Source organism: Salvelinus sp. IW2-2015, linkage group LG3, assembly GCF_002910315.2.
Source record: "Salvelinus sp. IW2-2015 linkage group LG3, ASM291031v2, whole genome shotgun sequence".
Taxonomy (NCBI): Eukaryota; Metazoa; Chordata; class Actinopteri; order Salmoniformes; family Salmonidae; genus Salvelinus; species Salvelinus sp. IW2-2015.
In genome coordinates, this window is record NC_036840.1 from 15,208,235 (window position 1) to 15,235,501 (window position 27,267).

Sequence of the window (27,267 nt, forward strand, 5' to 3'; positions counted from 1 at the left end):
GAGACAACGATAGACAGCTGTCCCTGATTGAGAACCATACCCGGTCAAAACATAGAAATACAAAATCATAGAAAAACCAAACATAGAATGCCCACCCCAAATCACACCCTGACCAAATCAAATATAGACATAAAAAGGCTCTCTCAGGTCAGGGCGTGACAACTTATCTAAATAAGGTATCTGTTTTTTATGTTTAATACATTTGCAAACATTTCTAAAAACCTGTTTTTGCTTTGACATTGTGCGGTATTTTCTGAATTGTTTTTCTCTTCATCAATTTTAGACTCTAATGTAACAATGTGGATAAAGTCAAGGGGTCTGAATACTTTCCGAATGCACTGTACATTCCCTCGCGGACACTCTGTATAGGTGGGGGTAATGTGCAGGCACCGCTCATAAGCATATTTTGGGGCATGGTTCAAAATGTGTTGTATATGTGCCAACCACTAGTGGAAGTGAAGAACCAGTCTAAGCGTTTTTATCATTATGTTGTTGAGGGTTGAGCACCTAATTTGTCCAATCCCTGTTATACAATCAATTGTAAGTACTTGTGACAATCAAAAGCTGCACTGTATCAAACTTTATTTGTCACATGCGCCGAATACAACAGGTGTAGATCTCACCATGAAATGTTTACTTACAAGCCCTTGTTTTAAACCTTTATTTAACTAGGCAAGTCAGTTAAGAACAAATTCTTATTTACAATGACGGCCTACCCCTGCCAAACCCAGACGACGCTAGTCCAATTGTGCACTGCCCTAATGGACTCCCAATCACTGCCAGATGTGATACAGCCTGGATTCAAACCAGGGACTGTAGTGACGCCTCTTTTTTATTTCACCTTTATTTAAGTTCTCATTTACAACTGCGACCTGGCCAAGATGAAGCAAAGCAGTGTGACAAAAACAACAACACAGAGTTACACATGGGATAAACAAACATACAGTCAATAACACAATAGAAAAATCTGTATACAGTGTGTGCAAATGAAGTAAGGAGATAAGGCAATAAATAGGCCATAGTGGCGAAGTAATTACAATTTAGCAATTAACACTCGAGTCATAGATGCACTGAGATGCGGTGTCTTAGACCGCTGTGCCACTCGGGAGCCCTTAACCAACAATGCAGTTCAAGAAAGAGTTACGGAAATATTTACTAAATAAACGAAAGAAAAAACTAATAAAATAATTACATTCAAAAAAAGTTAAACATCGCAATTTTTTTTTAAATAGCACAGTTGATTAGGAGCCCGTAAAACAGCAGCCATCCCTTCCGGCGCCATTCTACCATTCACCAGGTTCATGTTGATTTTTCAATAATTTACATAAATACAGTTGCTGCAAGTAGTTATTGTAACGTTCAAAGTAACTTACTGTGTCTGATCTCTGTAATGTTCACTAACCTATAGTGTCCCACTATAGCATTTTCCAGTTGGTGCCCGCATTGTCTTCATGATGTCATCAGAGTGAACTGCTGAACACTGTAAGCCGGAAACACTCGTTTTAAATATAAGTACTTTACTTGTTTTGCATGGATTCTGCAAAGCAGTTAACATTAGCAAATTGCTAGGACCGCTATTTCTTGTTCCGGAATTCTGCTTGACAGAGCCGATAAGGTTATCTGGCTAGCTAAGCTGATAGCCATCAAGCTAACAAAGTTAGTCCCAGATTAGTTTTTCAATGGAGACCTCTGTCTGGAGAAGTAAATGAACAGTTCCGGCGCTGTAGGAGCTGTATCTACTACGCTTTGTTTTGGGAAAACTGGATCACTTGGACTTCCAAGTTTGCTTGCCGAGGATTATAGGATCGCAGCTCAATGGGTGTAACTTCTGTTGACAATTTCAATCCCTTTTGGAAACAAACCATTTTATAAGTAGGATGGGATCCACATTAATAATGTTGCTTCCTGTATCCTTTCACAGCGTTATAAGGCTATGTTGAGACTGACTTATCAACGACCCAAGCCCAGCTAAATTAATCTCTATCATTGTGTCGCTGAGTTATCATAATTCTTCAGAAAATGTACATTATACCAGCAGCGTTGGTAGACACAATGTAAGTAACCTAATTGATGTCCCTCTAACTGCCCTGAATGCCTCTGCTGATCCTACAGCTATTCTATACAGTAATCATGTGCCTATGAACCCGGGTTATACTCTTAGCACTGAGGTGGTGTGACCTAGTAGGAAATCCACTCTGTGCAGCTCACCCTGCACTAACATAAATAACATGAGCATATCTACTTCTGCTAAGCTTCCCAGTAAAGCAATGAAAACAATCAGGAATCCCAGAAAAGTGCAAAAAATTGCTCACGTTAACATTTGTAGCTTAAGAAATAAGGTTCATAAAATTAAGAATTGGCTTGTAATGGATTACATTCATATTCTGACTCTCTCTGAAACTCACTTAGATAATACCTTTGATACAGTGGTAGCAGTATATGGTTATAACATCTATAGAAAAGACAGGACTGCCAATGGTGGAGGTGTTGCTGTTTTATATTTAGAACCACATTCCTGTAAAGCTTAGAGAGGATCTCATGTTAAATACTGTTGAAATATCATATATATGGCTACAGGTTCATCTGCCTCACATAAAGCCCATTGTGGGAAGCTGCTATAGACCACCAAGTGCTAACAGTCAGTATCTGGATAACATGGGTAAAATGCCTGATAATGTATGTGATATCAACAGAGGTATATTATCTGGGTGATTTAAATAGACTGGCTTTCATCAAGTTGCCCACTCAAGAAAAAGCTAAAAACTGTAACCAGTGCCTGCAACCTGGTGCAGGTCAACCTACCAGGAAAGTTATAAACAGCACAGGAATGAAAATCAACATGTATTGATCACATCTGTACTAATGCTATACTACTGTATCCCTATCCTTCAGATGTAGTGATCACAATATAGTAGCTATATCTAGGAAAATAAAAGGTCAAAGGCTGGGCCTAATATAGTGTATACGAGGTCATACAATATCTTTTGTAGTTAAGGTAAGGTAAATGTTGTTAACTTCTCACGAGTCACCAACCCTGATCCGGTAGCACCCCCCACCCCCCACCCCACTGAGTAGCATAGCTAGCATAGCGTCACAAGTAACTTGTAGCATCTAAATATCATTAAATCACAAGTCRAAGACACCAGATGAAAGATACAGGTCTTGTGAATAAAGCCACCATTTCAGATTTTTAAAATGTTTTACAGGGAAAAACAATATGTAAATCTATAGCTAACCACGTTAGCAAAGGACACGATATTTTTACTCCCAACAGCTTTTTCCTGCGTCAGTAGCTATCACTAATTCGACTAAATAAAAATATATATAGCCACTAACCAAGAAACAACTTCATAAGATGACAGTCTGATAACATATTTATGGTATAGCATAGTTTTTTTTTTTTTATGTGCATTTTCAGGATAAATCACAGTTCTACATTGCAGCTGCAATCTGAAAAGGTGCCGACCAAGCCAGAACAATTACAGAGACCAACGTCATATAACTAATTACTCATTTTAAAACATTTCAAAAAAATACACAGCGTACAGATATTGAAAGCCCAACATCTGGTGAATCCAAACAATATTTCAGATTTATTAAATGTTTTATAACGAAAACAATTGTAGCGCTAATTAGCATAGCTATACAGGCAGATTCGGCTGGGCGCCCACGGCAAGTTCACATGCAAAACAGATAATGATAACATCGTAAATTGGGTCTACTATGGCTGATCTTTCATCAGAATGTTGATCAAAGTGTCCTTTGTCAAGATGAGTCGTTGGTTCCGTTCAGAAATGTTCCTTTCCCACTCCATTTAGCACAGGTACCGGTCGAGTGGCACGGATTTCTCAAACGTAATACAATCCGACAACGGAACACCGCAAAACTCCCGGAAAAATTCAAATAATCTGATTAAACTATATTGAAAAAACATACATTACGATGATATGGTCACATGTATCAAACAAAATTCGACACGGAGATAGTTTTCATACATAACGCCAGCAAACAGTACACAATCGCAGCTCAAATTCGAGCGATTCAGTAAACCGGAAGTTGTCGGTCACGCCAAAGAATGGGTCCTATTTCACGTCAGTCCCAGATAAACAAAGAATTTCTCCTCTGACGTCCTCTTGACAACCAGAGGAAGGCGAATGAAGTGTGTTTCTGGTCATAGGGGGCACGACCATATATAGGCAGAGCTTTGAAGCCAGCATAACACATCTTGATTTTATGTTCTTGGTCATGGAAAGTGCTGTGAAATGACTTCTGTATCACTCAGAGACAAAATTGAAACGGTTTTAGAAACTAGAGATTGTTTTCTTTCCAATGGTATTATTTATATGCATATAGTAAGAGCAATAATTGAATAAGAGGCAGAACTGTAGAGCAAATTATGCTAATGCGAAAATAGCACCCCCTGTATTCTCAAGGTATTTTAAGGTAAACAATATTTGTTGGTCGTGGGTGTAGATAAGAGGATCAACCAGACGTGCACTTGACAAATTTATGGAATTGATTATTCAAATCAAATCAGTATTTCTATAGCCCTTCGTACATCAGCTAATATCTCGAAGTCCTGTACAGAAACCAGCCTAAAACCCCAAACAGCAAGCAATGCAGGTGTAGAAGGACGGTGGCTAGAAAACTCCCTAGAAAGGACAAAACCTAGGAAGAAACCTCGAGAGGAACCAGGCTATGAGGGGTGGCCAGTCCTCTTCTGGCTGTGCCGGGTGGAGATTATAACATGGCCAAGAGTGTCAAATGTTCATAAATGACCAGCATGGTCAAATAATAATCAGGAGTAAATGTCAGTTGGCTTTCATAGCCAATCATTAAGAGTATCTCTACCGCTCCTGCGGTCTCTAGAGAGTTGAAAACAGCAGGTCTGGGACAGGTAGCATGTCTGGTGGACAGGCAGGGTTCCATAGCCGCAGGCAGAACAGTTGAAACTGGAACAGCAGCAAGGCCAGGTCACTGGGGACAGCAAGGAGTCATCATGCCCGGTAGTCCTGACGCATGGTCCTAGGGCTCAGGTCCTCCAAGAAGAGAAGAGAGAATTAGAGAGAGCATACTTAAATTCACACAGGACACCGGATAAGACAGGAGAAGTACTCCAGATATAACCAACTGACCCTAGCCCCCCGACACATAAACTACTGCAGCATAAATACTGGATGCTGAGACAGGAGGGGTCAGGAGACACTGTGGCCCATCCGATGATACCCCGGACAGGGCCAAACAGGAAGGATATAACCCCACCCACTTTGCCAAAGCACAGCCCACACCACATCGAGGGATATCTTCAACCACCAACTTACCATCCTGAGACAAGGCCGAGTATAGCCCACAAAGATCTCCACCACAGCACAAACCAAGGGGGGGCGCCAACCCAGACAGGAAGATCACGTCAGTAACTCAACCCACTCAAGTGACGCACCCCTCCTAGGGACGGCATGAAAGAGCACCAGTAAGCCAGTGACTCAGCCCCTGTAATAGGGTTAGAGGCAGAGAATCCCAGTGAAGAGAGGGGAACCGGCCGGCAGAGACAGCAAGGGCGTTCGTTGCTCCAGAGCCTTTCCGTTCACCTTCACACTCCTGGGCCAGACTACACTCAATCATATGACCTACTGAAGAGATAAGTCTTCAGTAAAGACTTAAAGGTTGAGACCGAGTCTGCGTCTCTCACATGGGTAGGCAGACTATTCCATAAAAATGGAGATCTATAGGAGAAAGCCCTGCCTCCAGCTGTTTGCTTAGAAATTCTAGGGACAATTAGGAGGCTCAGAAAAAGGCAGCACGGAGAGCTAACATTAATGATATGTATGTCAATCTCTCATGGCTCAGAGTGGAAAAGATTGATGTCAACACTACTTGTTTTTGTAAGAAGTGTTGACAAGCTGAATGTACCGAACTGTCTGTTTAACCCTTGTGTGGTGTTCATGTTGTTGTTATTCACCCAATGTTCGCGGGTCTGATGGACCCACAACATTATTGGGTTTTTAAAACAATACAGCCATAACAATGACGTAAAAATACTTATGTTGACTCATATCAATTAGAAGCAATATAGACAGCATAGATGGGGGAGCAGGTAGGCAGCCTAGTGGTTAGAGCGTGGGGCCAGCAACTGAAAGGATGGTGGATCAAATCCCCGAGCTGGCAAGGTAAAAATCTGTCTTTCTGCCCCTGAACAAGGCTGTCATTGTAAATAAGAATTTGTTCTGGGTAAATATATGTATATTTTTAAATGGTTAATATTTGCCATTTACCTCTGCTAGATCACATTTATCAATAATAGCCCTATTTGTTTTTTTGATAATGTGATTTTTTTGTAAACACAAAATCAATTTTAATCAAGACATGGGTGGAATAAATCATATTCATCTTGAACAAATATAAATGAAACAAGGTTTTCATCACTATTGATGTTTATTGCTTTGAAATGAACAAATTGAAGGACAAATTTTACATTCAGTATTTTATGGAAATGATAAATGAGCCCCATTGAACACACATTAAGGCCGGTGGGACAGAGTTTTACTGTGTGTGTTGCAAATGTATTTCCTACACTTGATGCATGTGTACTGTGTCTTCCTGTCCTTCTTGGGTCCACACACATCGCAGCGTTTCTTCTTGTTGCTACCGGCTGCAATCTAGAATGAACATTTACTAACATCTCACTCACTCACATATATAGTTTCAGCAGGCCAAGTTAGGGGAGTCAGACACACATGCAACAACATCACTCACACTTACATCCGGTATTGGAGTTGTTGGTTCTGTGGGTCGGGCGGATGGGGCACAAGCATCCTCCTCATGATGGCTGCAGAAGCTGGGGTCCTTGGGGTATGTTGCCTCATCTGGATTTGAGGTCCTACCAATGTCTTGCCCAGCAGCTCGAGAAAGAGCCATCTCCTCTGTAGCTTCCCTCTGTTCCAATCTGGGTTCAATGCCATCCATATGACAAACGTGTTGTACACCGAGATGTCCAAGATATTGAAGAATATCACAAGTGGCCAGCATAGGGTTCTTCTTTTGCAGCTGTTGCCAGTCACCAGCTTGTCTAAATTGTCCACCCCTCCTTTTGTGGCATTGTAATCCATTATGATTTCAGTTTTTTGATGTTCCTGGCCACATATTCTCCCATCCCTATTCAGCATACTCATGAGTACCACATTTTTGCCTTTCTTTAGCACATAGGATGTGTCAGTCATGAAACACAAACTTTGAGGAATTGACAGGCCTGTTCCGTGGATTCAACAGCTGAAGTGAGAGCTCTGGCTTGTTTTTTTGTACTGTTCTTACCATCGTCAGCTTCCTCTTGAGGAGCTCCTGTCCCAGCTTGTGCGAAGTAAAACCAAACGTTATTGCATGTGATGTTGTGGCCACGGAGTCCCTGTGTCACGTCCAGGACAACCCGCATCCCTTGTTTCTTCTCAGGGTCTCCTCTATCAGACTTCCCTTTATACACTTGCAAGTTCCACCCATATGATTAAACAGCAGAGGGAGCCCAGATCTTGATTCCATATTTTGCAGGTTTAGACGGTATGTACTGGGCCAGCGGCCCCTAAATGGCATAAGCTGCTCATCAAAAGTAACGTTGGGCCCAGGTTTGTAAAATAGTGAAGGCGGTCTACCCACTTGTCCCACATTGATCTGACTGCAGCTAGCTTGTCTCTCTGCCACCGAGCTAGTGTGCTGTCTCGGTTACGGAAGCGGATAATCCTGGAAATAATGTGGTAGTTTTCCAGAGAAATTGTTGCACATAAAAGTTCTCTACCAGTTTCCGCATTCCACAGGGATCTGAAAACACCAGCAAGGCTAAGAACACAAGAGTATGCATGTAAATGAGTCTCCTTCCATCTCTCTCCAAAAACACACCTTCCCTCCAAATTAGTGCAGTCCATAATGATTTTCTGGATGGTGTCTGGGATGAACAGTTCAAAAGAAGACTATGTCCTGAACATGAGTAACTGCCATCCGTGTCGGCCCTGGTTGCATCCTTATCACATTGGCAGTCAATCCTTGGACAAGAAGACCATTCCATTTCACAATTTTTTGACATCCATATTTCTCCTTCTGCAGGCTGCTGATGAGCTGGTTGCTGACTGGCTGGTCCTGGTTTTGGCTGACGGTCAATCTCATCCTCTTCTTCCAACTCACTGTCCAACTCTAAATTGACAGAGACATGATCCTCATATTCTGAAAATTCTTCATCTTCCAAAGTGGAAGACGCTCCTTCTCTCTCTGCAAAAATTATTTCTAAGGCCCTCTGAGCAGAGACTATTTTTGCCATACTCATTGATTGTGGTAAGGAGTCACACATGCAAAGATATTTAGGGGAAGGCGGTCCACCCACTTGTCCCACATTGTCTGAAGTTTACATACACCTTAGCCAAATACATTTAAACTTCGATTTTCACCATTACTGACATTTAATCCTAATAAAAATTCCCTGTCTTTGGTCAGTTAGGATCACCACTTTATTTTAAGAATGTGACATGTCAGAATAATAGTAGAGAGAACAATTTATTTCAGCTTTTATTAATTTCATCACATTCTCAGTGGGTCAGAAGTTTACATACACTAAATTAGTATTTGGTAGCATTGCCTTTAAATTGTTAAACTTGGGTTTAAACGTTTTGGGTAGACTTCCGTAAGCGTCCTACAATAAGTTGGGTGAATTTTGGCCCATTCCTCCTGACAGAGCTGCTGTAACTGAGTTAGGTTTGTAGGCCTCCTTGCTCACACACACTTTTTCAGTTCTGCCCACAAATTTTCTATGGGATTGAGGTCAGAGCTTTGTGATGGCCACTCCAATACCTTGACTTGGTTGTCCTTAAGCCATTTTGCCACAACTTTGGAAGGATGCTTGTGTCCCTGTCCATTTGGAAGACCCATCTGCGACCAAGCTTCAACTTCCTGACTGATGTCTTGAGATGTTGCTTCAATATATCGTCATAATTTTCCTACCTCATGATGAAATCTATTTTGTGAAGTGCACCAGTCCCTCCAAAAGCAAAGCACCCCCACAACATGATGCTGCCACCTCCGTGTATCACAGTTGGGATGGTGTTCTTCAGCTTGCAAGCCTCCCCCTTTTTCCTCCGAACACAACAATGGTCATTATGGCCGAACAGTTCTATTTTTGTTTCATCAGACCAGAAGACATTTCTCCAAAAAGTACGATCTTTGTCCAAGTTGCAAATCATAGTCTGGCTTTTTTATGGCGGTTTTGGAGCAGTGGTTTCTTCCTTGCTGAGCAACCTTTCAGGTTATGTCGATATAGCACTCATTTTACTGTGGATATAGATACTTTTGTACCTGTTTCCTCCAGCATCTTCACAGGGTCCTTTGCTGTTGTTCTGGGATTGATTTGCACTTTTTGCACCAAAGTACGTTCATCTCTAGGAGACAGAACACGACTCCTTCCTGAGTGGTATGACGGCTGTGTGGTCCCATGGTGGTCCCATGGTTTATACTTGCGTACTATTCTTTGTGCAGATGAACGTGGTACCTTCAGGCGTTTGGAAATTGCTCCCAAGGATGAACCACACTTGTGGAGCACTATAATTTTTCTCTGTGGTCTTGGCTGATTTCTTTTGATTTTCCTATGATGTCAAGCAAAGAGGCACTGAGTTTGAAGGTAGGACTTGAAATACATCCACAGGTACACCTCCAATTGACTCAAATTATGTAAATTAGCCTATCAGAAACTTCTAAAGCCATGACATAATTTTCTGGAATTTTTCAAGGTGTTTAAAGGCACAGTCAATTTAGCGTATGTAAACTTCTGACCCACTGGAATTTTGATACAGTGAAATAATTATAAGTGAAATAATCTGTCTGTACACAATTGTTGGAAAAATGACTTGTGTCATGCACAAAGTAGATGTCCTAACCGACTTGCCAGGACTATAGTTTTTTAACAATATATTTGTGGAGTGTTTGAAAAACGAATTTTAATGACTCCAACCTAAGTGTATGTAAACTTCTGACTTCATCTGTATGTGTTGTGTCCCTCCCCCAATTTGCACCCGGCTGAGGTAGAGTGTGGGAAAATATATATTTTTACAATGTATGGAAATAATCTATTGTAATAATATTGTGCAGGTTCCCGAAAGAGCATTGTGTAGTTTCAAACACTACAAAGGGTAATTATGCGGGACACAGACATGTTCTTGGTGCTATGTTGAATCAGCAGGCACAGGGAGGAGGAAAAGGGAGTGAAGACACAGCAAACCTTTTTGTTTAATTTTTACTTGTTTTCACACACACGCGCACACTTTTATTACCCTTGGGTCCAGTGGACCTGAACACCACATACGTAATATATATATTTAGGGTGGTGCAAAGTGTGAACTCAATGCAAATGTGTTCTTTTACATGTTCTTCACTGAAAATGAGCCTCGGCCAATGAGTCTCACGTTGAAAAAAGTATTAATTGTATAATTTTTCTTTTAGTAAACATTGAAAATGGGTCCCACAGACCCAAAAATTACACAAGGATTAAACTACTAGCACATAGCTCGGACACCCATGCCTACCCCACAAGACATGCCACCAGAGGTCTCTTCACAATCCCCAAGTCCGGAACAGACTCTGGCGCACGGCACTACATAGAGCCATGACTACATGGAACTATATTCCACATCAGGTAACTGATGCAAGCAATGGAAATACATCAAAAAATTAATATACTTGCAAAAATACACCATATCGAGCAATGGGGACTGTGAAGAGACATACACAAAGGTGCAGACACACGCATATGCACACGCACTCTACACACACGTACATTGTAATATTGTTGTATAGTGGTATCATACATTTTGTTTTGTGTAATGTAGTGCCATAATGTGTTTGGACCCCAGGAAGAGTAGCTGCTGCATTGGGAGCAGCTATTGGTGATCCCTAATAAATAAACATTGTTTTCCTTACTAATAATTGCTCTGTGCGTTCCTATCAAAGTAAGTGCCTGTATCATGATGTGTAATTTCTACTGTAACACCATATTTATGTGTGAAGCATAATGTATTCTGTGTATATGCCTTCATAACCGCAGACACGTGATGCAACCACATACCCTTTATGGTGTTATACTCAATTGTGCTTATGTAGCTACATATTTTCATTAGTTCTGTAAAACAATGCTAATGGCATCAAATAAGTATTGGCTTGTGTTGTATACTTTGAAGCTGCACTGGTCATGGCTAGAATTTGAATTATTTAGCATTTAGGCTAACCCTAACCCTTGAGGATGAAGGAGTGGGGAGGTGGGTGAGATTGTCAGTATAATTGCATAATGGAACTATATTTGATTTGTATGTGAACTTTATGTCCAATAACAAAAACCCGTGTTCAGTAATCATCTCACTTTTTAGCTGGCAGTGAACTATGTGGCCATTGAGGACAGCAGTGTCGATCAGATGGAAAAATATCTTCTTACACCACTTGGTGGTTTTCCGAGTGCATGGCTGCCTTATCCACTGCCACCATATTGCGATTTATAGTAAAGCACACAGTCTGGTTTGATCTTTCTCCCTCCCATCAGGTGATCCAACCTTCCCTGTGGCTCTTTCTTCTCCTGTGGCTACAAGGCATTAGCAATTGGTCTTCTCGCCCAGTGCAGCTCATCCAGTGCAGCTCTCTACAAATACACATGCTCTTACAAAGATTGTAGAACTCAGTGTTGAAAGAGCTGCTCAACCATTGACAACATAACCATCTACCACTTTAAACCTCTTCGGACCACCCATCCCGGATCCGGGATCATTCTCATCAGAAAAGCTGACTAGCATAGCCTAGCCTAGCGCCACAGGGAATATAATATAATTTCATGAAATCACAAGTCCAATACAGCAAATGAAAGATAAACATCTTGTGAATCCAGCCAACATGTCCGATTTTTAAAATGTGTTACAGCGAAAACACAACATATATTTATGTTAGCTCACCACAATAGCCCAAAACACAACGCCATTTTTTCACCGTAAAGATAGCTTTCACAAAACCCAGCAAAGAGAGATAAAATGAATCACTAACCTTTGAACAACTTCATCAGATGACAGTCTTATGACATCATGTTATACAATACATTTATGTTTTTGTTCGAAATGTGCATATTTATAGCTACAAATCGTGGTTTTACATTGCCGCCATGGTCACAAATGGCACCAAAACAGCCAGAATAATTACAGAGAGCAACGTGAAATACAGAAATACTCATCATAAAACTTTTATGAAAACTACATGTTGTACACATAATTAAAGATAACATCTTGTGAATCCAGCCAACATGTCCGATTTTAAAATGTTTTACAACGAAAACACAACATATATTTATGTTAGCTCACCACAATAGCCCAAACACAAACGCCATTTTTTCACCGTAAAGATAGCTTTCACAAACCCACAAATATAGATAAAATTAATCACCAACCTTTGAACAACTTCATCAGATGACAGTCTTATGACATCATGTTATACAATACATTTATGTTTTGTTCGAAAATTTGCATATTTATAGCTACAAATCGTGGTTTTACATTGCCGCCATGGTCACAAATGGCACCAAAATGTCCGGAGAAATTTTGACAGCCACGTAATCTAACAGAAAAACTCATCATAAACTTTGCTGAAAAAATACATGTTGTACATATAATTAAAAATACACTGGTTCTTAATGCAACCGCGTGTTAGATTTAAAAATTACTTTAGTAAAAAGCACAGCATGCAATAATCTGAGACAGCGCTCAGCCATTCTCCGCCATGTTGGAGTCAACAGAGTCAACAAAAAATACGAAATAACATCAAAATATTCCCTTACCTTTGATGAACTTTCATCAGAATGCAGTGCCAGGAAATCCTAGTTCCACAATAAATTGTTGTTTTGTTTTAGAATGTCCATTTCTTCTGTCGAATTAGCAACTTTGGCTAGCATGTGTAGCTCACGTGTCCATGAAGATTTGACGCATGAACGAGAAAATTCAAAAAGTGATAATAAAAGTCGAATAAACTGGTCAAACTCAGTTAACCTCTAACGAGCCTCTACCCCGGGTCCGGGATCACCCCCCACCCCCCCCACACACTGATTAGCATAGCTAGCATAGCTTCACAAGAAAGATAGTAGCATCTAAATATCATTAAATCACAAGTCCAAGACACCAGATGAAAGATACAGATCTTGTGAATAAGACCACCATTTCAGATTTTTAAAATGTTTTACAGGGAAGACAAAATATGTAAATCTATTAGCTAAACACGTTAGCAAAATACACCACTTTTCTAACTCCATCATTTCTTACTACTTCAGTGCTATCACCAATTCGGCTAAACTAAGATATTGATAGCCACTAACCAAGAAAAAACCTCTTCAGATGACAGTCTGATAACATATTTATGGTATAGGATAGGTTTTGTTAGAAAAAAGTGCATATTTCAGGTAGAAATCACAGTTTACAATTGCACCGACCATCACAAGACGACTAGAATTACTATAGAGAGCAACGTGTATGACCATTTACTCTTAATAAAACATTTCATAAGAATAGACAAAAGCATAGCAATGGAAAGACCCAGATCTTGTGATTCCAGACAATATTTCAGATTTCAAAGCGTTTTACAGCGAAAACACAATAAATCGATAAGTTAGCATACCACATGTGAAAACGTTACCAGAGCATCGATTCCAGCCAAAGAGCGCTATAACGTAATCACCGCCAAAATATATAATTTTTTCAACTAACCTTCTCAGAATTCTTCCGATGACACTCCTGTAACATCATTTTACAAACATACATATACAGTTTGTTCGAAAATGTGCATATTAGCCATACAAAACCGTGGTTACACAATGAAAATACTGAGGAATCAAGCCTCAAAATGTCTGACGTCATCTTTCAGAGTGATCTAGTTTAATTGAAAGCTAATCATATACTTGACTAAAAAATACAGGGTTGACAGGAATCGAAAGACAAATGAGTTCTTAATGCAATCGCTGATTTACATTTTTTTAATTTCCTTACTTTCAATACAGTTGCGCCAAGCGAAGCTATAGCAAACAAGATGGCGACATAAACGTTTAACATTTATCGACAGAAACACGATTTATCATCAAAAATTGTTCTTAACTGTGGCTGTTCTTCATCAGAATCTTGGGCAAAGAATCCTTTCTTGGGTCGAATCTTCTTTGGTCGATAGATGTCCTCTGTCCTTCGAAATATCCACATAACGATCGAACGGGACCCCGAAACGTGTCCAAAGTTTCAGAGTGCACGACAAAGAAATTCCCTCAAAATCGCACTAAACGGATATAAATTGCTATAAAACCGGTTCAAATTAACTACATTATGATGTTTTTAACAACTATAACGACAAAAACATGACCGGAGAAATATCACTCTCTAAACAACGATTTGGAAGGAGGCAGTCTGATGTGTCCCATTTTGCGCATGACGCCATGCAGGACGAAGAGCCGGTACTTCTACGTTTTCGTGTTTCTTATAGTGGCTCCTGATTGCCCAATCGAAATCCTATTCAAAACCGTGATGACGTTATACTGACACCCAGAGAAGACGTAGGCAGTGTCGTTTCTCTATAGCATTACTAAACTGCACCTTAAAACCGATCCCAGATCAGGGGTAAAAATTTCTGAAATCCCCCTGAACTCCCTGTCAGGATAAAGTGATGGTAGAAGTAGTTCTGTACCACTCAGAGACAAAATTCCAACGGCTATAGAAACTAGAAAGTGTTTTCTATCCAATAATAACAATAATATGCATATTGTACGATCAAGAATTMAGCACGAGGCAGTTTAATTTGGAGACCAAAAAATGCTAATGCGGAACAGCACCCCCTATAGTTGCAAGAAGTTAAGAATCCATCTTTAGGATGTTTTTCTCGTATATATCCAATTACGTCCCAGACAGAGCATTTCTTCGTGTCTACCTAACGCATTGCAGACAAAGATATGACATGCCCAAGTGTGTAGCCAAATACTGCCAATATGGCTGACCTCTCACTCCAAAGACTCTCATCCGGTCCCAAATAAGGCTAGACACTTCATTCCACGTTCTACTGCCTGTTGACATCTAGTGGAAGGCGTATGAAGTGCATACAGATCCATAAATACAAGGCAATTGAATAGGCGATGCCTTTCATAGAGACCCATTTCAGAATTTTCACTTCCTGTTTGGAAGTTTGCCTGCCAAATGAATTCTGTTTTACTCACAGATATATTTCAAACAGTTTTAGAAACTTCAGAGTGTTTTCTATCCAATAGTAATAATAATATGCATATCATATGATCTAGGACAGAGTACGAGGCCGTTTAAATTGGGCACAATTTTGTCCAAAAATGAAAAGGTTGCCCCCTATTTCCAAGAGGTTTTAACAGTGTAGCATGTCATGTCATGGAGGAGAGGGAAAGAACAGTATGGTTCTACACAACCATCACAGCAGTAAAGAACCATCACCCCTGACAAAGAACAATTCAATACCTTTTTTTGTGTACTCACCCCTGACCTCTAACCTCTGTCATGTGCCCTCACCAGGTGTGCTGAGCTTGCCGGAAAATCTGACCCTGCACCGGGACCAGCAGCGCTCTGGGAAGGGTGACAAGGGCAATGCCAACAATCAGGCCGAACTCCGCAACCTGGAACAGACCCTACTGGCTACCCGTGTGGGAAGCATCGCAGAGCTCAGTAAGTTTGATTTTACTACCATTGCAGTAGACGTTAATCAAGACCTTTGTCGTTCCTCTCCCTCTCTCTAATGGGAGAGATCCATAACTCCAGGACATACCCTGTCCGGGAACTATGTTATTACAGCTGTTCCAACACCTGTTTATGAGTCCTGTGGTGGGTGCTTAAAACCTCTAACGAGTCACAAACCCGGATCCGGGATCCCCCCCATCAAAAAAGCTGACTAGCATAGCCTAGCCTAAAGCCACAGGGATATCATATAATAAAATGTTCATGAAATCACAAGTCCAAGACACCAAATGAAAGATACACATCTTGTGAATCCAGCCATCATTTCTGATTTTTAAATGTTTTTAATGTTTTACAGGGAAGACACAATATGTATTTCTATTAGCTAACCACCATAGCAAAAGGCACAACTTATTTTTCCCACCATTTTTTCCCTGCATAGGTAGCTATCACAAATTCGACCAAATAAAGATATAATTAGTCACTAACCAAGAAACAACTTCATCAGATGACAGTCTAAAATATTTATTGTATAGCATATGTTTTGTTCGAAAAATGTGCATATTTCAGGTATAAATCATAGTTTTACATTGCAGCCACCATCACAACTCTCACCAAAGCAACTAGAATAACTACAGAGAGCAACGTGAATTACCTAAATACTCATCATAAAACATTTATGAAAAATACACAGCGTACAGCAAATGAAAGACAAATATCTTGTGAATCCAGCCAATATTTCAGATTCTTTAAGTGTTTTACAGCGAAAACACAATTTAGCATTATATTAGCTTACTACAATAGCCAACCACACAACAGCATTGATTCAAGCCAACAGTAGCGATAACGAATAAACCAGCAAAATATATAAATTTTTTCACTAACCTTCTCAAACTTCTTCAGATGACAGTCCTATAACATCATATTACACAATACATATATTGTTTGTTCGAAAATGTGCATATTTAGCGGCACAAATCGTGGTTATACAATGAGAATAGTAGCCAAGCTGCCAACAAAATGTCAGGAGAAATCTTGGGAGAGGCACCTAATCTAATCAATAACTAATCATAAACTTGACTTAAAAATACAGGTTGGACAGAAAGATACATTAGTTCTTAATGCAAGGGTCACAGGCTTGACGGTGTTTTCCCTTGACTTGAAAGGCTGAACACCACCTCTGACCCTTTGTCTTCTCTCTGTCGTATTTCAAATAGATCTTATCTGAACAAAAATATAAATGCAACATGTAAAGTGTTGGTCCAATGCTTCTTAAGCTGAAATAAAAGATGCAGAAACTTTCCATACGCACAAAAAGCTTATTTCTCGCAAATGTTGTGGCCAAATTTGTTTACATACCTGTTAGTTAACATTTCTCCTTTGCCAAGACAATTCATCCACCTGACAGTTGTGGCATACTAAAAAGCTGATTAAACAGCATGCTCATTACACAGGTGCACCTAGTGCTGGGAACAATAAAAAGCCACTCTACACAAAATTCGTCCACATATCTCAAGTTGAGGGAGCGTGCAATTGGCATGGTGACTGCAGGAATGTCCACCAGAGCTGTTGCCAGAGAATTGAATGTTAATTTCTCTACCATAAGAGAATGCATGCAATGCACTGAATGACATGCAATGCACTCCAACATCATTTTAGAAAGTTGGTAGTACATCCAACCGGCCTCACAACTGCAGACCACGTGTAACCACGCCAGCCCAGGACCTCCACATCCGGCATCTTAACCTGCGCCATCGTCTGAGACCAGTCACCCAGACAGCTGATGAAACTGAGGAGTATTTATGTCTGTAATAATGCCCTTTTATGGGGAAAAACTCATTCTGACTTGCAGGTCTTGGCTTCCCAGTGGGTGGGCCTGGCTCCCCGGTGGGTGGGCCTGGCTTGCCAGTGGGTGAGCCTATGCCCCCCCAGGCCCATCCATGGCTGCGCCCCTGCCCAGTCATGTGAAATCCATAGATTAGGGCCTATTTCATTTATTTCAATTGACTGATTTCCTTATATGAACTAACTCAATACATTTGTGGAAATTGTTGCATGTTGCATTTATATTTTTGTTCAGTATAATTGACTATTGACTATTGGGGTATGTTTTGGGCATGTTTATGTGTATATGGGCATGTTTTGGGCATATTTATGTGTATAGAAGAATACTATATTCATTGTTGAGAACGAACATTTTTAATTTTCGCTTTTCAACCCAACTCTCCAAGGCTCATACAACCTGACAGGTTGGAAGCACAGGGTCAGCCGTAGGGTCAGCAGCAAGGCAGCACCCCCGGAGCAGTTAAGTGCCTTGCTCAAAGCAGTTTTGGTTACTGATGCCAGAAACCAGTCAGATTTCTAACATCAGATCTGTGTGTGTTGGGAGTCAAAGATTATCCAATAAAAGCAGAGTGCCTAAAATGATCTGTAGTTAATAATGTCGACATTGTCTTATTGAAAGTCATGGGTTCTATAATTAAACAAGCCCAACATGTAAGACCCATAACGAATGAACAGGAAGGAAGGAGAACTTTTACGCAAAATTATGTCTGAATTTGTCACAGTTACTATTTAAATGGTTTAAATGCATTTAAATAATGCGGCTTATTTCCATTCTGAGTGGCCAATCCTAATTAACATGTTGAGTCCTACAGTACATTGCTAGATCAAATCCCCGAGCTGACAAGGTAAAAATCTGGTGTTCTGTCCCCGAACAAGGCAGTTAACCCACTGTTCCTAGGCCGTCATTGTAAATAAGAATTGGTTCAGTACTGGCTTGCCTAGTTAAATAAAGGTTAAAAAAWAWWTTTAAAGACTGTAAGACATCACATACTGTAGCAGTAGTTAAGATAGTACATGTAGGACCTGGGTTTGAAAAGCCACCACAAGTATAAACAATTTTCTTCCAACGATGAATGAGAGATCCAAACAGAGTAATAAAAGAAATAGAGTTCTGATGCAAATCTCCCAAATGTTCCTTCATGACCACTCAAGGCTTTTGAAGAAAATCCCCAAGGAGTAGGAAAAGAATGGCTGATACATAAATCGTCTGCACTCCTAAAAGATAACAGAAAGTGAAAACAAACTCCACTAAGGGCACAAAATGTGAGAGGGAATGATTAGCAACTCTTTTGTACTGAAGTATTACAGACCCATTATTCTAAAATGCATCACCAATGACCTCCTCAATATGCTTTACACCTTTGTAAAGTTGCCATATGTTGGGAGAAAGACTTACTGCTCTATACTTTTTGGATGTGTGGAAGTATTTTTCCATTAGGTACTGTACATTCATGACATGTATTTGAGGGATTGAATTTCACCATTTCTGTATGTGTTAGCATGATTAGAAGTGCAAAACTCATATTTCTTTCTTTCTCCTATTCCTGGAGGATTGCAGCCCAAGTTCACTGCAGTATTGGAGTATACGCAATTAAAATGACTAGCTTTGTTTTGAGCCAGCATTTCGCCAAATGTCAGTTGTGTGGGTGTGTGAATTAGAAATGTTATTGTGAGTAGGTGTGTGACTGAGAAAGCACTTGAATGAGGGAGTGTGTGAGGGCTTTAGCAAGGGAGTGTGTGAGCATTTTCGTATTGTCAGGGAATCACGTGCCATAGAAAATTATAGCATCTTATTGTGTTGTAGAGTGAACGTGATGTTAGGAGTCAAGCAATAGGTGGACCAGACACTCTTTTATATATACAGTAGTAACTTGACAGATTAACGTATGTCAGCCCTGCTGCTGAATCTGAGTGGATCAATGTAAATTATTATTTTGATATATCATGATTTCATGGAAGGGATAATTGAAGTGGGACAGGGAAAGTTCTCTAGTGGTGCACATTAAATGTTGCCAACTTGCAAAATAGTTGCATTGAAAACATTGTCAGAAAAGGCCATATTGTCATTCAGTGCATTGCATGCATTCTGGATTATAAACAACGGTGGACTTTTCTGACATGGAGGGGGATAGGCTTTGGCAGAGGCTTAGAGAGGGGTGGTAGTTGTCTGCTGATTTTGTTCAGTACATATTTGAACACCTCGACCCCCAGAAAGCAAATTGAGTAGCTGGCCAGAGCACACAAGATTTGATTTAGGTTCTGAGATTAAACAGGTATTATACACCTTTTCAAATCAAATGTTATTGGTCACATACACGTGTTTAGCAGATGTTATTGCGAGTGTAGCAAAATAATTGTTCTTCTAGTTCCGACAGTGCAGCAATATCTAACAATTTCACAACAAACACCTAATACACACAAATCTAAGTATATGAATGGAATAAGAATACATAAATATATGGATGAGCAATTTAGAGTGGCATAGGCTAAGACGCAATAGATAGTATAGAATACCGTATATACATATGAGATGAGTAATGCAAGATATGTAAACATTATTAAAGTGACTAGTGTTCAATTTATTAAAGTGGCCAATGATTTCAAGTCTGTATGTAGGCAGCTTCCTCTCTGTGCTAGTGATGGCTATTTAACAGTCTGATGGCCTTGAGACAGAAGCTGTTTTTCAGGCTCTCGGTCCCAGCTTTGATGCACATGTACTGACCTCGCCTTCTGGATGATAGCAGGGTCAACAGGCAGTGGCTTGGTTGGTTGTTGTCCTTGATGATCTTTTTGGCCTCCCTGTGACAAAGGATTTAAAGTTTATACCCGGTGTGAATACACTATACACAATACATTAAAAAAAAATTGTCCTCAAGGTAAACAAATGTACAGTACCACACCTACTATTTCAAGGGTTTTTCTTTATTTTTACTATTTCTACATTGTAGAAAAATAGTAAAGACATCAACACTATGAAATAACACATATGGAATCATGTAGTATCCAAAAAGTGTTAAATAAATCAAAATAATGTTTTTGTTGTTGAGATTCTTCAAAGTAGCCACCCTTTGCCTTGATGACAGAATTGCACACTCTTGGCATTCTCTCCTTTGCACACTCTTGGCATTATCTCAACCAGCTTCACCTGGAATGCTTTTCCAATAGTCTTGAAGGAGTTACCAACTATGCAGAGCACTTGTTGGCTAATTTTCCTTTACTCTGCGGTCCAACTCATCCCAGACCATCTCAATTGGGTTGAGGTCCGGTGATTGTGGAGGCCAGGTCATCTGATGCAGCACTCCATCACCCTTCTTCTTGGTTAAATAGCCCTTTCCAGCCTGGAGGTGTTGGGTCGTTGTCCTGTTGAAAAACAAATGATAGTCCCACTAAGTGCAAACCAGATGGGATGGCGTATTGCTGCAGAATGATGTGGTAGCCATGCTGGATTAGTCTGCCTTGAATTAAAAATAAATCACAGACAGTGTCACCAGCAAAGCACCCCCACACTCTTCACGGTGGGAACCACACATCCGGAGATCATCCGTTCACCTACACTGCGTCTCACAAAGAAACGGCGGTTGGTACCAAAAACCTCATATTTGGACTCTTCAGACCAAAGGATAGATTTCCACAAGTCTAATGTCCATTGCTCATGTTTCTTGGCCCAAGCAGGTCTCTTCTTCATATTGGTGTCCTTTAGTAGTGGTTTCTTTGCAGCAATTTGACCATGACGGCCTGATTTCACGCAGTCGCCTCTGAACAGTTGATGTTGAGATGTGTCTGTTACTTGAACTCTGTGATGCATTTATGCATTTATTTGGGCTGCAATTTCTGAGCCTGGTAACTCTAATGATCTTATCCTCTGCAGTAGAGGTAACTTTGGGTCTTCCTTTCCTGTGGCGGTCCTCATGAGAGACAGTTTTCATCATAGCGCTTGATGGGTTTTGCGACTGCACTTGAAGAAACGTTCAAAGTTCTAGAAATGTTCCAGATTGACTGACCTTCATGTCTTAAATGAATGATGGACTGTTGATTCTCTTTTCTTATTTGAGCTGTTCTAGCCATAATATGGACTTGGTCTTTTACCAAATAGGGCTATCTTCTGTATACCACCCTTACCTTGTCACAACAAAACTGATTGGCTCATCAACACATTAAGGAGAAAATAAATCCCACAAATTAAATTTTGACAAGGCACACCTATTAATTGAAATGCATCCAAGGTGACTACCTCATGAAGCTGGTTGAGAGAATGCCAAGAGTGTGAAAAGCTGTCATCAAGGCAAAGTGTGGCTATTTGAAGAATCTCAAATATAAAATATATTTCAATTTGTTTAACACTTTTGTTTGGTTTCTACATGAATCCATGTGTTATTTTATAGTTTTGATGGTCTTCGCTATTATTCTACAATGTAGAAAACAGTAAAAAATTAAGAAAAACCCTTGAATGAGTAGGTGTCCAAACTTTTGACTGCTACTGTACAAACCAAAAATCCCTTGTTTTTTTCCCTTGTAGGTGATTTGGTGTCACGGGCCATGCACCATCTCCAGCCATTGCGGATTAAGAACCCTAGTAACGGCACGCCAGTCCACCAGAAGAGCGGCTCGGTGCACTGGGAGCCTGAGGCACTCTACACTCTCTGCTACTTCATGCAATGTCCCCAGATAGAGTGGGAGAACCCCAACTTGGAGCCCTCCAAAGTCACCCTGCAAATCGAGAGGTGAGTCCAACCTTGCTCTATAACATCAAAGAAGTGGCATTTATTTGAGGTGGCTAATCATTTACATACATACATACATATATACATGCATGCTTGTTAAATATGGAGCAAAAGTGTGTAGCACTAGCAATGGAAAACAATGTAAATCTCACTTATTTGCTCCTTTGTTGCTCAGTTGGTAAGAACGTGGCACTACCCATAATACACTCTTAGATATAAAGGTGCCTGGAAGAACCGTTTGGGTTGCTACACCGGTGGAACCTTTCCAGTTGAAAAAGGTTCCTTGAGGAAATCTGGTGTAAAGGTTCAAACCTGAACCTTTTTATGATGTGAGGGTTTAAATTTGGAACTCTCTAATAATATATTGTAGCTGTCAGATTGGCGGCGTGGCTATCAGAGTTATTTTTGGTCACCCATCAGCATATTATTTCCTGTTTATCATGGTATGTTTGTACACTGCTAATTAAAATGTTCCTTGAATATTGATGCATTTTGCATATTCTAATATTAATATCATTGATTACATACAAATTGGTAACTATTCCAATATTTCCATAGGTTCTAAAGAAACTCATACACCTCTGTTAACTTCATTAGATCTACAAAGCTGTCGGTTTTTAAGATTTGATGACAACAGAACAAATGAACAGGAATTACATTTTTGCCAACGGGTGGCCCCCCAAAAAGTTATCTTAAAGCCACGCCCGACTAAGCTTCACCTCCACTCCAGGAACCCGTTGCTACATTAAACCATTAAAGGTTCCTCCAAGAACCCGTCAACTAACCAAAGGTTGAAATATGAACCATTGACTACACAGCATATTAGCCAGTATTACCTAGTGTCAGTGTAACATTTCTAGTGTAAAAGTGTAAAAGAATCCCAGTATTGGTGTTAATAACCAGTGTTAAACAAAACCACCCCCATCAGTATCATATTTCCCAGCATGCTCTATTGTAGGTAGATTTTTTTCAAATTGTTTCAAGATCTTTCTTTTTGTTTTTCATTGATTCATTGATCTTATGCTACTCAAATATAAATAACATAACTTTTTCTTAACTAATCCAATCTGTTACTTGGACTTTTTGTACCTATTACTGAAATGGTTTAGGTAGAGTCCTTTATAACGAGTCTCGACAGTCATTTTCAATTCAGGGTGTGGGTGAATACAAATTCCAACTGTTGGATATTGTAACTTTGGCTGAATTCCAATAGAAATTGCACATCACTATGCAAGCCATCATAATAGGACTTGCAGGCCTGAAAACCTTGAGTTTCATGGTAAAACTAGTCCCTCAAAAAGTAATGATGGGTCGTTGGCGAACGAGTCGGCTCTAAGAGCCGGCTCTTGTAGGTGAATGTTGGGAGCCAGCTCGCATATCAGAAGAGCCGAATCTATTAATAAAATTATAATAAAATTAAGTTATGAATAATCAAAAGATTTAAAGAATATAGAATAGAATTAACTAATTCAAAGAATGAAAACATTTAATAATATAGGCCTAAATGCTCAAGCCCACAGATATTCGTTCTGACTCTCTGCTCAGACTAACAGCCTCACCTTTTGTTCCTGTCAATCAGACACACAGTGTCAACCAATGAAACAAAAATGAGTGAGGGAGGGCCGAACCAACTCATTCAGTCACACACTTAGCAGCCGAGGAGAGAGAGGAAGGAGAGCTGTGAAATGAGTAGGAAGTACAGTAGCATTTGGATGCATTTTAATAATGTCGACAATGTTAGAATATAATTTGCCAAAACAAAATCTCATATAAAGCCGGTTCTACGCACAACCTACACCGGCATATGCGAACTGTGCACCCAACTGTGAAGCTAGCTGTAGCTGTGCTTCGAGAAACTAGCGGGCCTGCTAGTGATAGTGGTGGAGCCAGCACCTCCACACGTGGAGAAGTATCCACTCAGTCAAGTAGGCCAACTTTGCAACCCACAGCAACGCAGTCTTCTATGGACCAGTGTATGCCAAAGTCTACGTCTGTAGCAAAACAAGGCCAATTTGATATTGTATTGGCTAAAATGATTGCAACCGATTTCCAGCCATTTTTGATTGTGGAGGACAGAGGTTTTGGAAATTAAAGCAATAGTCTAAATCCAAATGTACACAATTCCAAGCAGGAAAACCCTTTCAAAATAACTTATTCCACAACTGTACGAGATCACACAGGCTTCAGTGTGGGAAAAGGTCCAAAAAGCTACTGCAGTTTGCCTTACCACTGACTGCTGGACATCAAGGGTAACCAGTTCTTACATGTCGGTTACATGTCACTTCATTGAAGATTTTTCAATGTCTAGCTGTCTTCTGGACTGCTTTGAGTTCAGCGACAGACACACCTCAGAGAAGTTTTGAGAGTGGCCAGAGAATGACAAGTAGATGAAAAAGTGTCTGTTGTGTTAGCGACAATGCAGCTAACATTACCAAAGCCATGAACATTTTAAAATGGGCGCATCATCCATGTCTTGCCCACACAATCAACCTGATTGTAAGAGATGCTCAGAAGGTGATGAAGCCCACTGTGGACAGAATACTTCCACAGGAGCACAGTAGGTGCTGAAAAATGTAAGTCTACACAACGCCAGATGGGGATGCATTATTTTTCAGTGCAATCTACGTTGCTACAGATGCTGGTTCAATACCCGTGTCGGTTGCGACCAGGAGACCCATGAGGTGAGATAAAGCATGTGTTTATTAGGCTACTGTGCAGTCTGACATGTAAACATAACCTACAGTACATACTATGGTAAAGTGCCTAATTCCTTACATAATGGAGAGCAGGCCATGTCCAGACTTTCTCGTTGACCTCAAGTACTCATTAACTCTGTCTTTAATGTTTTTCGGGTTGCATCAGTCATGGACAGAAACCTTTGAGACAATATTAATGATGAACACCCGGAGGTTCACTGGTAAGCCACATTTGCCTCAGGATCCATCCCAGTTGGTATTCTGTGTCCACTCGTGGTATCTCTCTTCAGTTACACATCCTTGTAAGAGCAGAACAGCATAACGGTCTGGACGCCCCTTGCTGTGCCTGGTGAGCATTTGGTCAAATTCTGTTGTCAGAAGAGGAATGGAAATGTCAGGGTGAATCGACCACCTGACGAACCCGCCAGGTTCGTTGACTCTTCCTTTCATAGGTGGAGTTCCAAAGCTCACAGGTGTGCCTGGAATGGATTGTGACTCCATCTCATTCTCTACCTGAATCTCCGCCAATGCCGTGTGACTCTCTGCCAATGACGAGTGACTCTCCGCCAATGACGAGTGACTCTGCCAATACCGCCTGGCTCTGGACCAATGCATCAGCTGTCGCCCGTATCTCTGCCCTCAGATAATGTTTCTCTTTCTGCTGGTCTGCCTTTAATGACTCGATCTCGGTCTTCAAAGTTTGAATCTGATCCATGTGCACCTTCATCAGATAAGCAGAATGATACCGCCCTGAGTCCCCATCGATTACAGTGGCCTATGATAGAAACGGTAGATCAATTAAGAACTAAAAGTGACTCTAACTCATAAATGCTGCATACACATTTTAAGAATCTAGCCAAACGAACCACTTTCTTGGCAACCATGCGTTTTTTTCGGTGCGGCCCTTTGTCCACTCATCTCCATGGATGGTTGTCGGCGTGGTTGTATGCTCTGCAAAAACACATTCACATTTTTAGTACACAATTATTTATTTTTATTTAACCTTTATTTAATTATCGATTTTATTATACAGTATACCTACACAATTATTTTTAAGAAAATGCATTGAAACAAAAATACCTTTTAGTTTTTGTGATCCTRTCAGCTCCGGCTGATTTTCAGGTCCTATGGTGTTTTACGGTCCTTACACTGGAACGGGTAGCACCATAGAAAGAAACTGGCTTGATGAAAACAATGTCCTTTTCGTCTGTTCTCCTTGGTCGCAATGTCATTTTTTTTTAGATAAACAGCTCATTTTTGAATGGTATCTGTGTTAAGGGAGGAGTTTGGGGCGGGGTGAGAAGTACTGGAAAAGTGGGACTTTCAGCTTAAATATACAGCAGATCGCCGGTTGTCCTCACTTTTATTACGCTGTAACAACATACTGTAGCCTCATTACCAGGATCTCTATTCATTTAAGTGAGCAGATTAGGACTTTCAGGAGGAAAGGAAAATCTAGCACAGCCAATAGATTTTTTTTAATCAATTAGTATATTTGAGTTTAACTACAATATTTGTTCTGTCATTTCTGGTGGATTAACCTGAAATTGCAACCAACTTTCTATGGCTTGTTTAAAACCTGATGAGGACAGGGGGTGCTGTTTTCACTTTGGGGGAAAATCGTACCCAATTTAAACGGCCTCGTACTCTATTCTTGCTCGTACAATATGCATATTATTATTACTATTGGATAGAAAACAATCTCTAGTTTCTAAAACCGTTTGAATTATGTCTGTGGGTGAACCAGAACTCTTTCTGCAGCGAAATCCATGACAGGAACTGCGAAGGTCTGAAAACGAGGCTCTGTTCTCAGATCAGTTTAAAGCTCTGTATGTATCCTATGGGTCGACATGAACTGCACCCGCCTTCCCCTGGTGTCAGTAACCAATGAGAATTGGAATGGAGTTTCTACGTAGATCTCAGACTTTATAAAAGCCAAGGAACGAAGGGAGCTCTCTTTTCGACGTTCGTCATTGCGCAAAGCAAGACCTCAGGATGGCATTTTGAAACGCTCAGTTATCGGCCTTAGATATATCCGTCTGTAATTTAATTCGATATAGGTGTTAGAAACATCATAACGAAGTTATTTTAAACCGAGTTATATCGTTTATGCGAGTATATTGCTATTTTCGGAATTTCCTTAGTATTGCGGTTTGAGGATTTGGGCATGTGTTGGCCACCACATAGCTATTGTTAGCTGCTTAATTCCGAAGTTGAAGACGACGTTTTACAACCAAGCAACGATTCTTTTGGACAAAGGACAACTTGCCCAAGATTCTGATGGAAGCT

At 40.3% G+C, this 27,267-nt stretch overlaps 1 protein-coding gene across 1 annotated transcript in view; it reads left to right on the plus strand.

Moving 5' to 3' along the window:
* Positions 1 to 27,267, plus strand: part of LOC111951398 (ankyrin repeat and BTB/POZ domain-containing protein 3-A-like) — a 198,736-nt gene that overhangs the window by 43,066 nt on the left and 128,403 nt on the right. The window contains exons 2-3 of the mRNA XM_023969465.1: positions 15,558 to 15,707; positions 22,078 to 22,282. Of these exons, the coding sequence (XP_023825233.1) occupies positions 15,558 to 15,707; positions 22,078 to 22,282 (355 nt within the window). The remainder of the gene's footprint in view (positions 1 to 15,557; positions 15,708 to 22,077; positions 22,283 to 27,267) is intronic.